We start from the raw sequence: 22,213 nt of genomic DNA, 5'->3' as shown, positions 1-22,213 counted from the left end.
AATAAAATATTTAAGTTATTGAAGATGGAGATCGGCATATTCTGGTCTTCACATCACATGAAACAAAATCAATACACTGATATGGCAACATTTACTTAAAATATTTTACTATTCATTGAATTCTTTAGTTACTAATGTAACTCTTTTCTAAAGAGTATGTTCAAGACTGGCATAAAAGAATAGTTGTTTTGTGGTAATTAAATAGTTAAATATTCTGCATATGAAAAACTAATGCACTTATTTTCCATGTACTTCTTTGTTTAAAAAAAAAGCACAGTAGTACTCGAGATTAATTGCTTTGATAAAATTACATGAACTGTTCAGTTTCAAGCTTAGCCTTTTGTTTTTAGGTGGTAACTAGAAGTTAGCTAGATAATGAATTTCCAATCTCATTAGTCAATGCTCGACTATCCTTAGAAATGAGTTCATTACGTCCGTGATGAATAATGTTCAGCAAAATTCTTATTCAATTCAATAGTTTTTAAGATTCAAAATTGATTAAAACGGTTCACTTTAATTTTTTCCTCCCTCTCCCACTCTTGGGAGGTATTGCTTCAGCAGATGCAAACACCAGCTTTTGAAAATGCTTCTTTCCTTACGGCCATTAGGCTAGTCCTAAATACAGTAACTGAAAAACACAAACTACAAGAAAGCAGAAATAACCAAACGGCTTGTGGTACCCTAGCCTCCTGACCCTCACAGTGATGACCTAAGTGGGTCATCATGGGTAAAATTTTAAGGAAACTTGTGAATTGTCCAATAAAGAATAAATGATGTACAATATAGTTTTAGTGTTAAGTGTGTTTTATGGCATAATCTCTATAAAATTGGTATTTATGATAAGTTTGTATTAATTAGTCCATTTGATTAGCAAGAATTCCCACCACATATTTTACTATATAAAAGGTGTGTGTGTGTGTGTGTGTGTGTGTGTGTGTGTGTGTGTGTGTGTCTGTTTTGCTTTTTTGTTAATCCTCACCCACGGATATTTTTCCCATTGATTTTTTACAGAGAGTGGAAGGGAGAGGGGAAGGAGAGAGAGAGAGAGAGAGAGAGAGAGAGAGAGAAACACTGATGTGAGAGACACATCTACCAGTTGTCTCCCACATGCTCCCTGGCTGGGGCCAGCAATGGAACCTGAGACTCTGGTAGTCTTCAGTGCACAGGCCGATGCTCTAACCACTGAACCACGGCGGCTAGGGCAAAAGGTGTGTGTGTTTGTGTGTGTGTTTTAACCCACAATTTATTTCAAAATATCTAATCTTTGCTTTGTTACATTTTGCCTCTGAGCAGGAACTATTAATGTATTATTCATATATCACTTATCCTTTAATCCTAGAATTTTAAAATCTGTCTACCTGCAGAAATATTATATGAAAGGAGGGAAGCAGCTACTAGTAAAAACCGGAAGGAAGTGGGAAAGTGAAGATACTTACTGGGATCTGCCCTTGTTTGCAGTTGTCTGGCTTGATTGAGGAGGTTCTCGCTTTCATCTTTATGGTAAATGATTTGAGTGTCAATCCCACTCACAGCCTACAAAGGAATTGAGTGGAGAAAGTAAGAATGACGGTAGAAGAGCTATTTGTGATTTAAATGATGCAGTTTATCTGCTAAACACCAAGCAAAATTCACGCAGCTTCATTTTCATAGGTCATCTTTCAAGGTCAATGGTGAACATGAGACAACAATGTCCTCGCATTTTCAAGATAAACGATTTTTGAGGAAAATTCAGTAAACTAAGAATAGCGCCTGGCCAAGGCCCCATCAAAGTGCTTGCTGTGTAGAAACCATCAACAAATAATTTTTGAGTTGAAAAAAAATCAAAAGATGAAAGAGATTAAAAAGTAAAAATTAACAGGTATAAAAATAGTCATGGAGATGTAAAAAAGCAAAGGGAATACAGTTAATAATATTGTAATAACCATGTATGGGGCCAGGTGGGTACTAGATTTATAGGGTTGATCACTTCATACGGTACATATGTATAAATGTCTAATCACTAAGTTGTACACCAAAACTAACATAATATTGTATGTCAACTGCAATTGAGAAATAAATTGGGGGAAAAAAGAAAAAATATGAATTTCTGCATAAAGCATATTCTCTCTCACCAGGAACTAATCTTAAATATGTTTTATTCAGGAACTGTGGCCTCAAGCAACTGTCAAAAAAACTGGCATTTGCTGTCTGGAGTAGGGCACATCTTGAAGAAATTGCACCATTGAAACATTCATAACATAAATAAAATGGTATTTTCTTAGTTCTGCTCTTTCTGCCATTTGTATTACATTTTGGAAGATCAAGAGATGACTTCAGAAAACAGAAAAGTTATATCTGGGAAAAGGCAACATATAAATGAACTTTAAAATAAGAGAATACTCACATCATAAATTTGGTCAGTGATGTTCAAAGCCAATTCTGCCGTATCGTTGGCTTCACTAACGTAATTGGCAATGTTTTCATAGACATTGGAGGCGTCCAAAGCCTTCTGAACCAGCCCATTTGCATCTGAACTGTGTAAGTTCCTGTCAATGAACAAACTTGTCATTATTTTTCCGTCTCACCGCTTTGGGGAACAGGGCCATGTGTAGGGCTTGATTGGAATGCTTCCAGGACCACAGGCACTTCCTGTTATTCAGAGTCACCTGGCTTGACAAGGTTTCCCTAAGCTCATTTCCTAGAGGCTCACCTCCTTTGCATTCCTCTGCCTTCGATGACCACAAAACCATCCTATTGTGGCTCCGCGGCAGCTGCCTGCCTGGCAGCAGCCACAGGAAAAGGAAATGATGAGTTAAAAACAGCCCTCTACACCTCTTCAAGCAAGAGTTTATGCTTGGCGGTCAGGCAGAGGAATGAACCCAGTCATTGCCATCTACTCCTGACCCAGGTCAACATCGCTATTCCCTTTCCATAAAAGAAACCAAGGCGCTCAGAGAGGTGCACAGCCTCAGCATGATGTTAGGCATTAGCTGGGTTCACTATTCATTCAACCTTACTTTCTTTTTTTTCTTGCATGGCCCTATTTTCCTTACATAACAGACCATATTTTTTCCTTAAGAAGGGGAATAACATGCATGGAGTATCTATGGACAGATACTGGGCTAGCCCCGTTCTATATATTATGTTTTTAATACTTAGCACATCCATGACCTAGATATTGTTATTCCCTTTTCATAGAAGCAAGTGAGGCTCTGAGAGAGGGTTTGTCTCACTCCTGAGGCCTGGCTGCCTCCCTTAAGCACACATCTCCATTCATACCCCCCTCCCCCGCCCTATATACCATGTTCTCTGCCTTTGCCCCTTTCTGGCCTCTGTAAGGTTCATCTAACATTTACTGAGTACCCATCATGCACTGAACAATCACATAGGTGCTGATAACAGCATATGCCTCAGAGGATTGATGTGAGGTCCACAGGGACAAAATATGTGAAATGATTGGCACCATGCCTGGCGCCCAGTAAACATCAGGATTTATTTTTATACCTAAGGTATTTCCTGAATTGGAATTCCAAACTAGTCAATAATTCACTTTATTGACATGTACTTCTTCCTCTAGAACATAAATGCCACCCTCGTTCTGCAGCTTATGCTCAGTCATTTGTCTCAATTTTAAATCCACTAGTTCCACCTTTTTCCTCTCAGTTCCAAACACTGGTGAGTAGTACCCCTTAATTCATCAGTAACTTCCAGAAGATTCTCTGTGACCCAGTATATGAGATTGCAGATCTCATGTGGCTCATCTCGTCAAATGCCCTGACCTGTTGAGCCCAGTCAAATTGTTTCTCAGCCTTCTGCAACCCGTGTCAGGTCTTGCATGCTCCCTAAGCCCAGAGTGACTTCCTCTGCATTTCTTTGGCGACTTCCTTCTCTTTTGTTCCAGTCATTTCCCTGGCTCCTCCGCACCAGGGCTGACTCAGTAGGGAGGACAATGATAACATTCGTTTTTATATTAAGGCAGCCATGCCACATAATTTTTAACCTTTTATGGAGGGAGGGGCCCACAGAGGCAAAAGAACCCAGGGCCCATGAAAGTCGTAAAGCAGCCCTGCTCCGCAGAGGTGTTTCTGGTCTTGCATTTCTACCTCCCAAGAATCTTGCTCTTAGAAATCACTAAGAAAGTAAAACCCGAGGAAGTATTTTTTTTAAAAAAAGGAATATAATTTTATAAATATTTATTAATATTTTAAAATGTTGCTGGCTGGAGTGGTAAGAAGATGTACCCAAGAGCTTGCAAACAAAGCCTTTGTTACTTGTTTTCATTACAAGGCACAAAACAGGTGCTACGTCAATATAGAAAATAAAATGTGTTTTTGCAATGGGAGCTGCTTGATGAATTATGTGTATCTCCTTTTTGAGGCACAACATGCAAATCATTGGGTACCCAGATAGATGTTGAGGTATATTCACATTTTGAAGGAAATGTGTCTAGAAATTTGGATGATTCCCTGCATATATTTAATCAGAAATATCCTGAACACAAAAGGCCTTCAGGGTGATGGATGTTCCCCATCATGCTTCATGCAAAGCATGTGATAATTTAGAATCGCGCTGGGACACTGCTTGCCGCAGAGCAGCATTTAGGGAAGGTGTGTGCTGGGTTCCCAGTCAGGAGGATGGCCACTACAATGAGCAAAGAATCTGAAGAGTGCACAGGGATGGGTCTCAAAATAACATTCTACCAAGGCAGCACATTATCCAAAGCAGTCTTTTAGCCAAGTTCCATTTTATTGGCTTTATCAAAAGCATATTTCCTGGGAGCATGACACAGAGCTGGCTATAACACACCAAGGCTTGACAAGACCTGTCTCCCTCCCCCACCACACACACCCACTTTCTCCCCCATTTCTCTCTCTCTTCCTCTCTCTCAATTCACAGTAGATTTGTAAGGGTATTTGAAATTTTTGGCAATCAGGAATAAAAAGGTGATTTAAGTTTTGAACAGGTTACTATTGATTCTTATGTTGTTCATGACCTTGACTGATTCTTATTTCTAATGGCCGGATTTGCAGTCCTTTCTCTGTAATTATCTCATTATTTATCTATTATTTCAAGGCCATGAATTCAATTTCAACCTTTCAGTACATTTCAATGAACATGAATTGAGTGCCCAAAGGGTGCAATACTCTCTCCTAAATGCTACAAGAAAAAAAATGTCCATTGATTTTTCTCTTAACAGGTGTTGAAATCAAATAGATCCTGTTGGGCAGTGTATAAAGCATTGAGAGTATTTACCAGAAGTCAGTTGTATTACCAACTTCCAACCAGCTTTACTGAAGAAACTGGCGTATGGAAAGCTAATACTGCCAATGAAGTAAATAGGCAATTATGGTAGATTTAGACCTTGTAAAGGGATCTGATTTATTTCATATTTTGCAAATTATGCCTCTAAGCAAAATGCATTAATAACCCTAGCCGGTTTTGCTCAGTGGATAGAGTGTCGGCCTGCGGACTGAAGAGTCCAGGGCTCGATTCTGGTCAAGGGAACATGCCTAGGTTTTTTTTTGTGTGTTTTTTTTTTAAGGATAAAATGAATATAATTTTATAAATATTTATTAATATTTTAAAATGTTGCTGGCTGGAGTGGTAAGAAGATGTACCCAAGAGCTTGAAACAAAGCCTATTCATAATTCATCAAGAAGCTCCCATTTCAAAAACACATTCGATCCCCAGTAGGGAGTGTGCAGGAGGCAGCCAATCAATGATTCTTTCTCATCATTGATGTTTCTCTCTCTCCCTCTCCCTTCCTCTCTGATACCAATAAAAATATATTTTAAAATCCATTAATAATTATGAAACAGAAATCCCCTCACTCCAAACACAGGTCTGTGATGTGACAGATTTTTTTTTTTAATTGAAAAACTGTCTTCCTGAAGTGATTACAATAAACAGTGATTGGTTCTCAGACTGCCCATCAATAAACAAATAAAAAAGCAAACCCAACCCTCAAACCAACCTGCTAACACTGAATCCCAGTAACACTGGCATATAGAATTGAATAAAAATAAGTTAATCAGCCCATGTAGATATTTGCATTTCTCAAACCAGGATATTACCTGCTTAGTTCATCGGCCTCTTGTTGAAGATTGTGTGCATGGTCAACAGCTTCTTGGACTAAACTATAACTGAGGTTACTTAGGTTGGATAGCTTTCCCTGTAGTTCATTTTTGGCTCCATCTATTTCAGCATAAATCCCTGATGCATTCTAAAGGAAATATTTTTAAAAAATGAGTTGAATTTAGAAAAACTTAAAACATTTTTCCCAGGGAGTATCAAAAGATAATCTCTATTCTTCATCATTATGAAGTTCAATAAATTCCAGGCCAGGTCTACATGATAAATATAAATCAATATTTATCTGTTTCTCTTGCATAGTCAACTCCTTCGTCTCTACTGATTGCTTCCCTAGCACTCAGACATGCTCTGCCATCTCTGATCTGAAAGCAAACAAAACTAAACTAACCGAAGCTAGCTTCTGTGATGCTGCTCTCTGCTGGTTGGTCTCCTATTTCTCTGGCCGGGAAAGAAACCTTAAAAGCTGGTGTTCCTCAGGGTTTGACTCAACCCCTTTCTTCCCGAGAACTCTCACTCCTCTCTGTGAGCCCAGTCTTTTCGTCTTCCAACTCATTCTCTGCCATCCTGAAGGAATGCTGATCTTTCTGTTAACCAAATCTGATTATGTTATTTCCCTTCTCAAAATCAGCCATTGCTTTGCAGGTGCAAATCCAATTCCTTAACATGTCTTCATCAATGGACTCCTCCTCTCACCGAATTTCATTTCTCACCACTCCTCACCCTACTACACCTAGGGTTCACACTTGAGAAACTATTGTTGTTTCAATGCTCCATAATTTTTCTGACCACTGTGTCCTTGCGCATACTATTTTATCTGTCTGGGAGATATGGTTCCCTTCTTTTCTGTCTCATCCACCTGGAAAAATTCTATTCATCCTTCCAAATTCAGCTCAAATGATCACTTCCCTGATGAAGCCATCCCTGACTTCTGCAGGGTGAGTTCAGTATGGCCACATATTTTTTTAAACCACGTAGTTCATTACTGTAATCTTTTCACTTGAATATTACACTCACCAGCTTACACAATCCTGGGAGACAGAAACTACGTTTATTTTTGTATTCCCAGAGTGTAGTACACTTCCTGGCACATAGGGTTTATTTTTATGAAGACAGTATTAAATGTCTAGCCATTTGGTTGCTCATACGGGGAACAATATATTGAAGAAAATATTTTTTAATTGTGTAAGCAGAAAAAATGCCATGGACATTCCACCTTTACTCATTGATTCATTCAATAAACATTCATTGTGTGCCTACTATGTGTCAGGCACTCTTTTAGGAGATAGAATAGATATCTGTGGACACATTCTCTGCTCTCAAGGAATTTACAATCTGGTGGGAAGATACAGATGATTAAAAAAAGGGATCAAATAACTGATCAAGTTAATTTTAGGGTTTAGTAAAAGTACTTTGAATAAAATACAACAGGTCAGATGGATTGGAGAGTGATTGAAAGTAAGAGGCCCACTTAGATTGAATGGTCACAAGGACACTAGCCATTTGAAAACTTCAGGACAGCAGGTGAAAAGGTCCTGAGGTAGGGAAAAATATTGTAGTGTGTAAGAAAATGAGAGAGGAGTTAGAGTGTAACAGTCTGGAGTGTTGTGAGGGAAGGACATTGTGGGGCATGAGGTGAGAGGGTGTGCCAGCACCAGGTCACTTAGGGTCTCATGGGCCATGGTAAAATAAGCTTGTTTCTTACTTTAAGTGTCACAGGAGGTTTTATGTGGGAGAAATAATGGGATCTGATTATGTTTTTAAAGGATTGTTCTGCAACTGCATAGAGAATAAATCTTGAGGGTCAAGAGTAGAGCCAAATGGATCAGTAGGAGGCTCTGTGGCAGATCACACTGGAGATGAGGAGACTTAGACTAAGGAGGAGTAGCAGAGAAGAGAGCAAGCATTCAATCTGGAGACAGGGCCAACAGGTATTGCTGAAATGAGAGTGAGAAGAAAGGAGAAATCAAGAATGAGTCCAGAATTTTGGTCTGAGCTATTGGGTTGTGCCATGTATTTAGGTGGGGGACACTAAGGAAAAAGCGGATTTTATTCAGAATATTTAGATTTGATATGCCTATTACATATCGAAGTGGTAGATGAAATTGTGATTTCGCTACAAACCATGCTGAGTTTATACTTGAAAATGTCAAGTAAGCATTCAGATGTAAGAATTTGGACCTCAGGGAAGGTATCAGAGTCAGAGGTATAAACTGTGGAATAATACATATAATTAATTTTTAAAGTCATGGGATTCAATGGGAGTAAATGGAGAGTGAGTATAAACAGAAAGAAGGGCCCACGACTGAGTACTGAGCCATTCATTATCCAGAGCAGGGATCAACCCAGCCCCATGCCAGCTATGGCCTGAGGCTGTTTTTTGTATAGCTCCCGGCTAAGAGTATGTTCGTTTACATTTTTAAGGGGTTGTAAAAAACCAAGAAAAGAATAAGGGAGAGCAGTTGTATGTAGCCTGCAGAGCCTCAAATATTTGTCCCTGAGAGGATGTGCAGCAGTGAAGCCAGCAAAGGAGGCTGGCAAGAAATGGCCAATGAGGGGGAGGAGAGCCAGGTGAGTGGGGTATTGGAGGAGCCAGGACAGGGTCTTTCAATAAGGAAGGAAGGTTAGCGGTGCAAGGCTGAGGATGCTGAGAGAGATGCGACCATGGTTTTGGCTATGTTGAAGTTGCTGGTGACTTGGACAAGCACAGCCTCGGCAAGGGGCCGGGACTCCCATTTGGAGTGGGTTGAGTACAATAGACAGTGTGGAGTTGGGGGTTGGGGGATGGGGTGGAAACAGTAACTTTAAATGGCTCAAGATATTTTGCTGTGATGCTGAGAATAGTATTGAGATGTAAGCCAGGTCTTTTTTTCTCTTTAATTTTTGAAAGATAGGGGCTATTAAAGCATGTCTGTATGTTGGCAGTAATGATCCAGTGAAGAGTAAAAACTGGGTGAGCCAAAAGAGAGATGGCATGCTTTTGGGAGTCATACCCTACTGCCCTGTATTCAAGATGAGGAAAGATAGAATAAAGAAAACAGGTGGAGGAATGAGACTGTATCAGGAGAAGGGACACTTTATTATTTATTACAGGAAGGAAGGTAGACATCTGGATACAGATACAGGTAAGCGGTAGATTTAGGGAGGAAATACGAGGGGGGTTCTCTTTGTTCTTAATTTTTTAGTGAAGCATGAAGCAAATTCACCAGCCAGACTGATAGAAGAGGAGGTGGGTTTCCCCCCAGTCATGTTGGCTGTACTGGATGCTGGGCATACTTGGGTTTATTGGGGATATAGGGTTAGAATTCTCAGGTGAGTACAGTAGGGGCATAGTATGGAAGTTAAGGGTGTTTGCAAAGAATGAGTATATTGATAATTTTAGCTGCTTAAGGAGGGAAGAGAGGATATGAGAAGAGGATAAATGAAGTAGAAGAGGTCTCCATGTGGCTAGAGAATTATTGGAGTGAGCATTCTAGAGTAAGATAGAGATGGTGCTTAGGGTTGGAGGTGCTTGAAACTGGGATTTGGGAGGAGGTACTGTTATTGAAGACCAGAGTATGGCCATAAGAGGGGTAACAGAGGTGGACTGGAGGAAAAGCTTGTTGGACATGAGTTCAAGGAACTGGAGGTCTGAGAGCTGGTGAGCTCATCCATCTGAATTCTGATCTTTCTAGGGATAGTGATGGGAGTAGGGATTGAGAGGAAGACAGGGAGCTTGGTGCTCAAAGACTGAGATGGTGATCACACACGGCACTATTGAGCACTTGAACTACGGCTAACATAATTAAGAAATTAAAAAAAGTTTTAATTTAATTTAATTTAAAATCATTTAAATTTAAGTAGCCATATATGACTAGTGGTCACCATTCAATAAAATAAACTGAAAAATTTAGTCACCTGATCTTATTTTATAATGCCAGCTAAATTGATAGATTTGAATTGGATTCAATTATTCTGTGACACTGAGCTGCTGTTCTAATCTGCTGTAAGTACAAACCTGCACAGGTCACATGTGTCCTTACCTTTATTATTTCATCAAGTTCTATAAGGGTCAGACGAGGCGTTACCAGAGAGTCTGAAGATGTCCTCAGGGAGGCATTCACCCCATCCATGTGTCCTCTCACTTTGTCGTGTTGTTTCTGTAGGAAGGAATAGTAAAGGACAGAAGAAGAGAAGACGGCTTTAGAGAAAGCATCAGAGAGTGGTCAATGTCCACTCGTTGTCCTTGCCCCAGGCAGATCCGGGTTCCAATCTCAGCCCCACCACCTAATTGCTGTGCGACTTTGGGGACTTCTACCCTTTGAATGCTTAGTTTCCTCACTATGACACGGATATAACAAAAGGAGGCACCTTGGGAGCTTTGAAGCTTGTAGATTAATACTTAAAACACCATCATCTCAGAGCTAGCACTCATTTCTCCATAAATGTAAAGTGGAACTTTGAAGACAGGGTTGAATGCAGGCTCTATATTTGCAATAATTGGAAAATGAATTAATTCAAAAAAGTATTTATCATGTGCTAACTTGGGGGACAAATAGCTCATTTGGGTAGGAATAAAGCATATACAGAATAATCTTAATGTCTTTTGTAAAATTTAAAATGGCTCTATTATTAAAGCACAAAATTGTTATCTTGCTTTCTCCCATTCTGAGCTCATTATGTTAGATGCTCAGAATTTTTGAGGAGGGAAACTGCCCAAGTTGCTGATATATTTTTTTGATGAATTTTATAATTTCCACCTTCACTATTGGACAGGGATGTTGTGATTCTGAAGAAATATTATGGAGCTTCAAGTGTATTCAGAGTTTGAAAGCAAACAAGAATGAAACTTTAAGAGAGAAAAGTAAAATATTAATTTTACAATCAGTAAAAAAATGAGTTAAAGTTACTTTGAAAATGATAATTTAAGTTAGGGTTGAAATATATAAGCTATGGTATAATCTAGGATATCCTAGAAATAATTACAGAGGCTCAGATATAGTAGGACAGTCATTAAAACTTAAGTTCATCTTAATGTCTTCTTTACTTCCTGAGGTCTTTCCTGATTTAGTGGAAAGAAAGATGGAGTCCATCTTCTCCAAATATGTTGCTACAGGGGAAGATAAAGGTCTAGGGACAGAAAAGAATCTCATTTGAACATCCCCTTAATGCAACGACATTAAAAATATCAATTTACCCTCAATATCCATCAAGCTTAATACAGTGTGACTATCTGGGGTTATTCTTATCTCCATAAGGAGCAGTATTTAGACAGCTCTGCACAAAAGCAATATTTTAAAGCATATAAGGAAGGGAGATGGAAAACGGTTGGTATTTGTTAGCTCTATCAGAGCAGTTTTCTTTTGACAAAATCTAAGCTATAACCACATCTGGAAGCCCTGAGTCTGGGTCACCTTAAGGGAACACTGATAGCACCCCAAGGTCATAGCCAAACTTCAAAGCTGAGTGTTCACAGCAATGCATGGTAAGTTCATTTGCAGTAGTTGGAAAATGATATGCTTCAAGTTAAAGGGTTTCCCCCACTTATCATACTAGTAGCCCTGCGCACGAATTGGTGCACCAGTAGCTCTCTTCTAGGCCTGGCCGCTCTGCGCCTGCTGTCCAGAGGCTCTCCACAGCCCAGAGGCCCATCTGCGGCCAAGTGTGGACCGCTTGCCTTGTTGCCGTGGTAACGAAGCAAGCATTCCATCAGGCCGCTCATGCTGCCCGCTCTCAGCAGCCACCCCCTGAGACTAGGGGACTCCGGTGGAGCTGAGAGGACTGGGTGCCATCATCTTGTGGCTATGGGTGCCACCATCTTTGTGATGGAGTGATGGTTAATTTACAGATTACCCTTTTATTAGATAGGATACCGTTAGAATGAATAAAATTAGCTTTGGAACAAATATATTCCTACAGAAAGATGGTCAACTTGAACAAAAGGAAGTTTTCAAAATAATTATGAAAATGACATAATTAGCCCTATTCTGCATGCTAAGTATCCATTGCACACACACACACACACACACACACACATATATATATATATATATATATATATATATATATATATATATATATATATATATATAAAGTTTCCTGATCCTAAAATAAATGATAGAAACAGTCCTGGGAAGGCAGAGCTTTGGCTTATGAGAATCTCTAAACAATTCTTTTTAAAGAGTATTCAACCTACTTTTGAAATATAAAATTTTATATTTATCTGAAAAAGATTTTTATCATGCTGCTACCCTTTGGTGTTGGGAGTAGGATAGTGAGGTAAATATGTAATTATTAGTTCTGTGGCTGCTGTTAGCAGACATCAAAATGATTTTTTTATTTTAGTTTTGTATAAAGACTGGATTTTGGGGTTATGATAATTAATAAAATTAAAATACTTTCATTGAGTGGGGGAGACAGATCCACTAACAGATGGTCACAATACAGAAGGAAATAAGCACAAGGTGTACTATGGGATGCTGGAGAGGAGCTCCTGCTCATCTGGAAGGATGGGGTAGCTTCCTGGAGGAGGTGATACCTGGGGCTCTCCAGGCAAAGGAGAAGAAGTCTGCTTTCAGGCACATGGGATTATTGGTAGAGTGAGATTGTCTGAACTGAAAGTGTGAAGCAGGGAAAAGGCAAGAAGCATGGCTGAGGAGGCTGGTATGGGCCCATCAGAGAGGCATCTGTATGCCACGTGAAACAGCATAGACTTTCCTATAGGACAGTATCTTTCAGGTGTGTTTAACCATAGCCCACGTAAAAAATGTATTTTATGTTGCAATCCAGTAAACATATGTAACTAAAGTAGAAATGTGATGAAACTATTCCTTAGTCTAGTTTATGTACTTGGATATTTTCTATTTTATTTTATTTTATTTTCCCCCCTTAAAAAAATGCTGGTTATAGCATTCAAAACTTATTTTGATTCACTAAGTCAGTGATTTTTAACCAGTGTGCTGAGGCAGGCACACTGGTGTGCCACAAGAAAATTTGAAAAATACAATATCTGACTTCCAGTCAGGGTCACTATTTTTCTCTTAGATAGTAATAATAATAATAATAATAATAATAATAATAATAATAAAATAATGAAGGACAATAGCCAACACAACAATAGCTATATGGTGTGAATGAATAAAAATTATACCTATTTTTTTGTCAGATCGGCAAAATATATTTTTTGGTGCCGCGGAATTTTAGTAATTAGTTTATGTGTGCCGTGAGATGTACAAGGTTGAAAATCGCTGCATTAAATGGTTCACAAGCTGTGGTGTCAAAGGCACTCTGGTGAGGAGGAAATGAAGGCTTTTAGAAAGAGCAAAAGGTAATGGTCAGTGATTTAGGTGGAACACTCTAGCAGGATGGGGAAGATGGGTTGGAAGGGAGCAAAAATGGAGGAGAGACAGGAGGAAGCTATTTCGGTTGAGAAATGAAGGCCCAAACTAGAGAAGTTATAGAGAAATGGAAAATAGAAAGAGCTAAAAATATTCCAATGGTAAAATTGGCAGGAACCTGTGGTTGACTAGATGTGGGAGGTGAGAAAGAGGAGAAATTCAAAAATAAGGATGAAGCCCAGTAATTCTCTTGAAATCTACTTGAGGAAATTATTATTTTGTGCTATACTTATAAAATTTTGTTGTGTAAGATAATCATGCATTTACTTAACAAAGGATGCTATCTTGACCATCATCATTCTGAAAACTAGAGGGCTAGTGCAAGGATTTGTGCCCAGGTGGGGTCCCTCAGCCTGGCCTGCAGGGACTGGGCTGAAACCAGCTCTCCGACATTCCCTGAGGGGCCCCGGATTGCGAGAGGGCAGTGCTCAGGTGACACACCCCAGAATCAGGCTCCCTCCTCTCTGGTTCCAGGTGCATCATCTGAGAACCTCAGCTGCCAAGTCACCACAGTTCAGCAGCTCCTGCATTGAGCATCTGCCCCCTGGTGGTCAATGTGCGTCATAGCTACCATCGGACAGTCTAAGGGTCAGATGGTCACTTAGGCTTTTATATATATAGATTATTGGCTGAGGTATTGCTGCTATTAGAAACTGGTGCTGATAAGTATAATTTATTTTTATTTAGGACACTTGAGGCCTTGTGCACAAAATTTGTGCACTGGTGTGTGGGGGGGTGTCCCTCAGCCCTGCCTGAATCCTCTCAAATCTGGGACCCCTCGGGGAATGTCTGACTGCCTGTGGGATCGGGCCTAAACAGGCAGTTGGACATCCCTCTCACAATCCGGGACTGCTGGCTCCCAACTGCTCGCCTGCCTGCCTGCCTGATTGCCCCTAATTGCTTCTGCCTGCAAGCCTGATCACACCCTAATCACTCCCCTGCAGGCCTGATCGACACCGAACTGTTCTCCTGCTGGCCCGCTCGCCTCCAACTGCCCTCCCCTGCCAGCCCGATCATCCCCAACTGCCCTCCTCTGTTGGCCTGGTGGCCCCTAAATGCCCTCCCCTGCTGGCCTGGTTGCCCCTAACTGCCCTCTCCTGCAGGCCTGGTCCCCCCCAACTGCCCTCCCTCCCCTGTAGGCCCAGTTGCCCCCAACTGCCCTTCCCTGCTGGCCTGATCGCACACAACTGCCCTCCCTTGCCAGCCATCTTGTGGTGACCATCTTGTGACAACATGGGGGTGGCCATCGTGTGACAACATGGGCGTGGCCATCTTGTGACCACATGGTGGTGGCCATCTTGTGCGAGGGTGTGACAGTCAAATTGCATATCACCTCTTTATTATATAGGATTTTATAGGGACTTACTGGGAGATAGTGATGACTGAAAATCAGGGTAGAGAGCCTAATTTAAGCCAATTTTGCCAACCATAAAAATAAACATAACTAAATTAATGAGTTTTCTCATAGCTGTTTCCTATTTTTCACTCTAATATTTATAAGTATGTCCAAAGATGCACATTTCTTCCTATCAGATGACTGCCCTCGATGGTGGTGGCTGTGATTACCTGCCTTGCCTGAAGCACACATGTGACCACAGCAGTTCTGAGCCCTGGATTTGTGGGCATACACAAATTCTGGCCCCACAGGGATAAATGCCTTTGCAAACTATGGACACATCTGGGATTTTCCTCACCTTTTTGTATTTGCATGACCTTGGCCTGAATTAGACTCCCTATGTCTGCCGCTGCTGAGCAGCCTGGCTATGAGATTTACTTACCATGCCTTTCCAAAAATTACACACATCCTTACATGACCATAGTTTTGGGCTGCTTTGGTGTTCTAGTGCTCTCAGTATAAGAAAAAGTTAGGCATAGGAATAGTGCCATACTTCTCACTTGCAAGAACAACACATTCATACATGTGGACCCAAGCACCAAGAATGATTGCATTCTTATCAACGCAAAAGGCAAACAATTCTAACAGTCTCTACTTGGTTTTGGGTGTACACATTTACATCAGCAAATCACAGTGGCAAAAATGTGAAAATATTTTAAAAATATGAATATTTAAATATACCAGTATTTTTAAAAATTGTATCCAACTTTACCCTTTTGGCACACATTTGTGTTGTTCATGCCTGAAATGTATTTCCAGTTAGAGTGTCCATTGTACCTCGTGATCCCGCTGCTTGGCTGCCGTGGCTCTGTTCATGTCTTCTGCATCCCTGATACGGTCAAGGGCCTGGTCAAGTGATTCCTGGAGGTCTGACAACTTAGCATTGTAGTCTTCCAGCTGTTCCAGGACCACAGGAAACAGAGAGCGGGTGTCATTGTACAGCCGCTGCCAACTCTCAGCCTGGCTCAACACTGGAAGAAAAATGACATGGAACTTCAGTCTGGGCTTCTCTTGTCTCCTCCCATTCCATCCAGCATTTAGCAGAGATGAAAACTTGTCAGACTATGCCTTCATTAGCAATAAAGATGGATGGTGTTGTTCACGAAATAAGTCCATGTTTCATATTTGAAGTAAAAAAAAAAAATACTATTTTGTAGGATTTGAGAGCACCTGGATGGCAGTCAGCCAAAAGGAGGTTTGATTAGCTTTCCTATTGAGATTACATTTTATGTGGAAACCATGCAATTATACTATGTTGATTATTAGCCAGATTATTTCTAATTTTACCATATAAAATGGGTTTGGATATATTATAGTCTTATTATTAAAATAACCAAAATTATCTTGTGTGTTACTGACAAATGATGTTTACAACCATTCATTTTCTCTGTTCTCTCCAGTTAGCTCCTTTAGCTCAAACCTAAATCATTATTTTGGGTGGGAAGAAGATTAAATGGTAATGGTATATGTATCTTAGCTTTCTGATCAAAGTTGCGTGCATCGACTATGTGTCTTCATTCCACTTTTCCTTCAGGGAATATCAATCTGACTTGTTCAATTTTTTTTTTGTATTTTCTTTCATCACCATGAACAGAAGACAAAAGTTCATGGCTGAGTAAAGAAAGTTGTTGAAAATGCCTTCACTAGTCCTATTTCTCCAGGGAAGTCTTGTTAAATTCCCAAAAAGGCAAGGAACATAGAAGTATCTGGCTGTGACATTAGACTTCAGCCTTTCTGACAACTGACTTCATCTTGACTCAGAAATGGGGCCTGAGATTCTACTTTGGTTTTACTGTTTCTATGACTTTATATGTCTGCTACGGTACTATGCCTTTATATTGAGACTATTCCTCTTCTAGAGTGTTCACATTAATTGTTAGCAGAAATTGGTAGTGACAATTGCAAGAAAATGATCTAGGGCAGGTGTTCCTAATCCTTTTTGTGCTGCAGGGCCCTTTGTAATCTAGTAAAACCTTCAGAACCCTTCTTAAAATGTTTATTAAAATGCATAAAGTAAAATACATAGAATTACAAAGGAGACCAATCTATTAACAAACATTTGGTAATATATGTGCTTCTTTAGTAATGCATTAAATAACAAGATTTAGAGGTGGGACTAGTAACCGCTATAATTTTGAATTATTGATGAACTTAATGTTTTGAGATACCAGCAACAGCCATAATATGATATGCAAACCTGTTGCTTCTTTTGTTGATTGTGTAGATTATTAATGGACACAAATGCTTTGCAACTCTTCCCATCAAGAGTGGAGTCTATTTCCTCACTCCTTGAACCTGGGCTGGTCTTGACCAACAGAATGGATATGCATTGTTGGGTTCTAAGGATAGGCCTCAAGAGGCCTTACACTTTCCATTCTTGCCCTCTGGGAAGGCAGCCATCATATGAACAATCCTGGGCTAGCTTCCTAAGACAGGGAGGAAGAAGCCCAGCCATCTCGGCTAAGGCCCCATACATGCGAGTCAGCTCAACCATGCCTCCTGGAGCAGAGCAGAGCTGTCCAGGTTGAATCTAGCCCAGGTTGCCAACCCATGAAATCATGGGTAAATAAATAGTTATTGTTTTAAATGAATATGTTTGGGTGGATTGTTAGTAACTGATATAGGGACTAACTCAGAGGTTCACTAGTACTATTGTGATTTGATGTCTACATGTATCATTAAAGGAAATGTTAAATTCCCATTGCGGTTAAAAGTCATTAAAAGCCATTCACGGACCTCAGAACATGAATGTTGCTGAGCGTGTAGCTTTACTGGCTTCTCAACTGTAGTTCTGGGAATTGGTTTCCATTAGGCCTCCTTCCCCTGTTTCTCATGTTTTCATCAACTGCTAAGTCCCTGTGTTTTTCTCCTCAGGAGTAAAATTTCTATAGATTCCTTATGGAACCTCAGCTGTTCCTCAAAAGCTTAAGGTTGGGCCTGGATCTAAAAGTCGTGGTCAGATAGTCAAGTTGTGCTGAAGACTCCCTGAGGACACATATAAGTTCCAAGTAGCTGTGAATATTGGGAACTGGCTGTTTTGACCAAATGTTGCCCTGTGTCTCTGTGTCCTCTCCTGGACCCACCAAGAAAGCAGACATGTGCTGGGCTCCAGGGGCTGAGTGGACCTACATTCATGGGCTTCGTCTGCCTCTTCATCCACGAGCTCCCGCTGAGTGAAGAATGGTTGACGGCTTCTAATCTCTTCCAGCATCTTCTGGGCCAACACCAGCTTCTCAGAGATTTCCTCAGAGCTAAGCTCTTGCTGCTCCCCATAGTAGAGCATCTTGCTGTTGATCTCTGAAAGGAAGGACATGATGAGAGAAGGCAGCAGGGAGAGATGACTGGGCCTTTTACAGCCATGCCATTGAAAACATGGGGGAGGACAGGCATACTGATATTCACACTGCAAATACTGATGCCGGCATCTGCACTCCACGTTTATTCCAGGGAGAAGTAAAACCTGAGGAAATAACTCCTCTTTGCTTCCCAATTGGTGTCTTCAGAATGGGAATGGGATTAACAACGCCTGCCCTGATTTCATGGAATCCTGTGTCTGGTTTTTGAATCACATTTACATAGTGGCTCAAAAACATTAATATTTAAGGCACACTGGGGTCTTTGATCAACCTTTTATATAAAATATATAACTTGGAGAAAATGTTCTGAGGTATCGCCTGTCATATGTAGGATACATTGGAGATATTAATCAGACTTTAGCCAAGGATTTATCAAGGCTTTAAGCCAAAATTAGAGTATACTGTAGTTGTTCAAGTGAGTCTTTCAGATGGTTCTGCAGAGTAGATATACTATAAAGGTTTGTGTATTTCTTCTCATATGCATTTTTTTTTCAATTGCTATTAGCCTTCTGCATATGACTGTTGGTATTTTGACTCTGGGTCATTTTCACCCCATGTCCAGAAATAGGATGGAGAGTTTTAGAACTGGAGGGACTGATGAGAGTCAGAGGGATTAAATGAGTTGTCGAAATATTAGCAGAGCGGAATAATTCTTTGACTCCCTGTTTCTACTACAGACGATCAAAGCTGTTCAAAGCTGATCAGCAGAGCTGAATAGTTCTTTGACTCCCTGTTTCTACTACAGACGATCAAATTATATAATTGCCAACTTGTGCTATAGGAGCTCCAGGAGGAAGCATTCTATCTTCCTGGCATAAATGAAGCTGTGTGTCTGTGGTTTAGTGTGATATGCGGTTTGGCAGACACTGTTGTCACATAAATTATACCAAATAAGGGCTTGTATTTTCTATGGCTCATAGCTTGAAGGTCGCCAGTAGTTATTTTAGAGATGGCTGGGGATGGGAATGACACACTAGTGGTGTGGTGCAGCATTCCTGATTTGTGAAGGGAGAAAAAAAGAGGAAAGAAGTTTTAATACTAGAAATACTACTCAGAAAGTTATAGGGACACCAAGATATGCTAAAAAAACTTATGAAGGGATTAAACATTCACTTTTCAAGAAAGTCTAAAACACTAACTCCTAAAATAAACTAAACATAGGTTCCCCCTCCCCTTAGAACTAGCATTTGCAAGGCTAATTCTTTGATAAAAATATTATATTTACAATTCTGATCTGTTGTATTTTAGCCATTTCTGGTAGAGATTAGAAAAAGGAAATGTAGACAATAGCATTTTTGCCACTGGTCTTTGGAGACTGTTCATACATTATTATAAAAAGGTAAAAACTGATGGAAATTAGTTTCCCATTTACATTGTTTTGTATTTTTTTTCCATCTTTTCTTATGCTTAAAGCAGTGATTTTCAACCTGTGTCACAGCACATGGGTGTGCACAAGAATTTTTAAAACATGCAATGCCCATTTAGTCAGGGACACGGACCTCTTTTCCCTTAGACTGTCAAATAAAAAGATGGCAATAGCTGTCTGGTGAGAAAGAATCAAAATTATACCTTTTTTTTTTTTTGGTTAAATTGGCAAAAATAGATAATATATTCTTTGGTGTGCTACGGAAATTTAGTAGTCAGTTTATGTGTGCCATTAGATGAAAAAGGTTAAAAATCGCTGGGTGAAAGGGTTTAGAAACTTTCTAAATAAGAGGGCTTAGAAACTTTCCTAATAAAATGCTTTAGAATAAAACTTTGAGTTACAAAAGCAAAAGTAAATTATTTTCTCTGAATGGCTTACTGAGATGAACGTTGGCTTTATTTGCTACCTAGAGGGACATTTATTCCTTAATTAGATGAGGTCAGCTAATCTAGGTTTAATCTCACTTTTAGAACAAATCAATACTAACTCTAAAATGTTAGAGGAAAAGAGTATTTTATTGGGAGATGCAAAAGCATGCGATAATGAGGATGGGAGTGGGAAGTGCTTCAAATGTATGCCATTTGTTTTATTGTGCATTATAGGCACCAAAGGAAATATAGCAAATGATTAATTTTGGCTCAGTATATCCATTTTCTTGGAATATGCCCCCTATACCTCAGTATAAAGATATGAATCTCCCACTGTGGGTCCCTTTACTGCCATTGTGCCCTGGGGTGCAGTTGGTCTTGTCATCCAGCTCTGAATGTATAGGATAATAAAAACCATGGGAACACACACACACTGCTTCCTTGCAGACTGTAACCCAAGGAATTTCTCTTTATCCTAGAACAAACAAAGTTGCCTGTTTTCTGTTGGTAAATGAAGGCTGGTTTTCAATGCACCATCAAGATAGGCTTTAAAATGCAACCTGTATTTACCAGAGGCTAGAACACAAGTAAGTGAACCTTCAAGGGGAAAGGTCAAATTACCACAAAGCTTCTGGGCCAAGAAATCTCACATACACCCCTCCCTGTTGTTCGTCTGGATTGGGGACCAGAGCATGTCGCCTGCCTGATTCTTGGGATAGAGCGTCAGAGACAGCTCGGGGCGATGTGGGTTAGTAGACAGTTTACTGCCTCTCTAAAAGCAGTATGTTTGCGGCCAGTCATCAAGAAAAACGTGAATCCTGTTCAACTGCTGCATTTTAGAGACACCACGGCATGCGATTTCCTCTGCCGAAAAGATATTTTGGCATTCCACTTCTGTAAAAGGCCTGCCAAGTAGGTGATGCTGTACATTTATTCTTGAAAACTTACAGATTGCAAGGAAGGATGAGTGCTCAGAAATCCCAGGTAAGTAACTTGAAAGGCAGGCCTCATGTAAGTTCAAACCTATAGCACTCTAACAACAGTCCTTGGCACGACCGTAAGCACTAATGGTAGCTATTAGTTTTTATTGTTGTGAATGACAGGAATGATGCCTTGACAGGGAGCTGAACCAGAAGAGGATATATTTACCTTGGATGGTATCCCTCATGTCGTGGGCTTGCTCTACGAGCTGAGTTGCGTGGTTAATGGTATCCATACTTTCCTTCTCAGCCAGCTGGCTCTTTCTTGAAGCTTGACTTTCCTATAAATAATCCGTGTAAACACCAGATTACATTTAGGAGAAGGGAATGTTGTATATGTATATATATGTGGGGATGGGTGGGAATAATGTATTTCAAAAACAGAGATTTCCCTGACATAGGAAAGTTCTATAACATATAGTAAAATGGTCCCAGAAACCATGCGTGAAGGCTGCTGTGATGACCAGCTTTAGGATTACAGAATGCTACAGAATGCTACAGAATGCTGCAAAATCAGATGCCATTCCTCTGCCATCCATCACAGCTCAACCCAAACCAGCTGGCTTTCATAGGTAATTTACCCTTTGAATTTTTACTGTATCTCAAGATGCCAGACTAGGAAATTTCCCACGTGTGCTGAGCAGTTTGACATTGTACACTAAAGAGCTCAAAGCTTCAAAGGGAAAATTGTCAAGAAAGCAGGCAGATCTTGAAATGCTCCATGCATCCCGTGGCTCCTGGGTGGTCCAATCACTGGTGAAACGGAATTGCCGCAGAGATTCAAAGGCTTAGGCGCACTGGGCTAAATGCTGTTTTCAGTGCTGCACTCCAGATTCCATCAACAGCGGTGGCACTTGAGTACAAATAACCGTTCAGGCAGATTGGCTCAGAATGAATGGCGCCCTTCTCCGGGAAGCTGACTCCATTTCTCAACTCGGGAGCTTCTGTTTCGGAGTTCCCACTAAGCCTTTGTTAAAATGAAATCCCAACCCCAATGTGGCTTCTGAAGAAAGGATGTGTGGGGGTGCATGTGTATGTGCATGTCTCTCTGTGTGTGCAAGGACAGAAGCGGATCTAAGACAGAGTTCAAGGCCAGGACACTTGTCTGCATGCAAGGCATGGGGGCCGGGCACTTCCTTTTGGCATTAGAGAGACTGACTCATGGGTCCTATTTAAGAGGAGGAGAACTTCCGTCTGCCACTTGGTGGGTGCCCACTTGCTGCACCTGGTGTGGTGTGGCTT

At 40.4% G+C, this 22,213-nt stretch overlaps 1 protein-coding gene across 2 annotated transcripts in view; it reads right to left on the bottom strand.

Annotated features, from left to right (window-relative positions):
* Positions 1-22,213, bottom strand: part of LAMA4 (laminin subunit alpha 4) — a 137,279-nt gene that overhangs the window by 43,329 nt on the left and 71,737 nt on the right. For both annotated transcript variants that reach the window (XM_079780270.1, XM_079780271.1), the window contains exons 10-16: positions 21,141-21,252; positions 17,971-18,138; positions 15,619-15,812; positions 10,092-10,208; positions 6,054-6,202; positions 2,384-2,525; positions 1,437-1,533 (exon numbers count right to left, since the gene is read on the bottom strand). In XM_079780270.1, coding sequence (XP_079636396.1) covers positions 1,437-1,533; positions 2,384-2,525; positions 6,054-6,202; positions 10,092-10,208; positions 15,619-15,812; positions 17,971-18,138; positions 21,141-21,252 — 979 coding nt within the window. The remainder of the gene's footprint in view (positions 1-1,436; positions 1,534-2,383; positions 2,526-6,053; positions 6,203-10,091; positions 10,209-15,618; positions 15,813-17,970; positions 18,139-21,140; positions 21,253-22,213) is intronic.

The sequence above is a fragment of the Cnephaeus nilssonii genome, assembly GCF_951640355.1.
Source record: "Cnephaeus nilssonii genome assembly, chromosome: 9".
Lineage (NCBI taxonomy): Eukaryota > Metazoa > Chordata > Mammalia > Chiroptera > Vespertilionidae > Cnephaeus > Cnephaeus nilssonii.
Note: the sequence above shows the minus strand (reverse complement) of the source record. Positions and strands in the feature narration are given on the sequence as shown.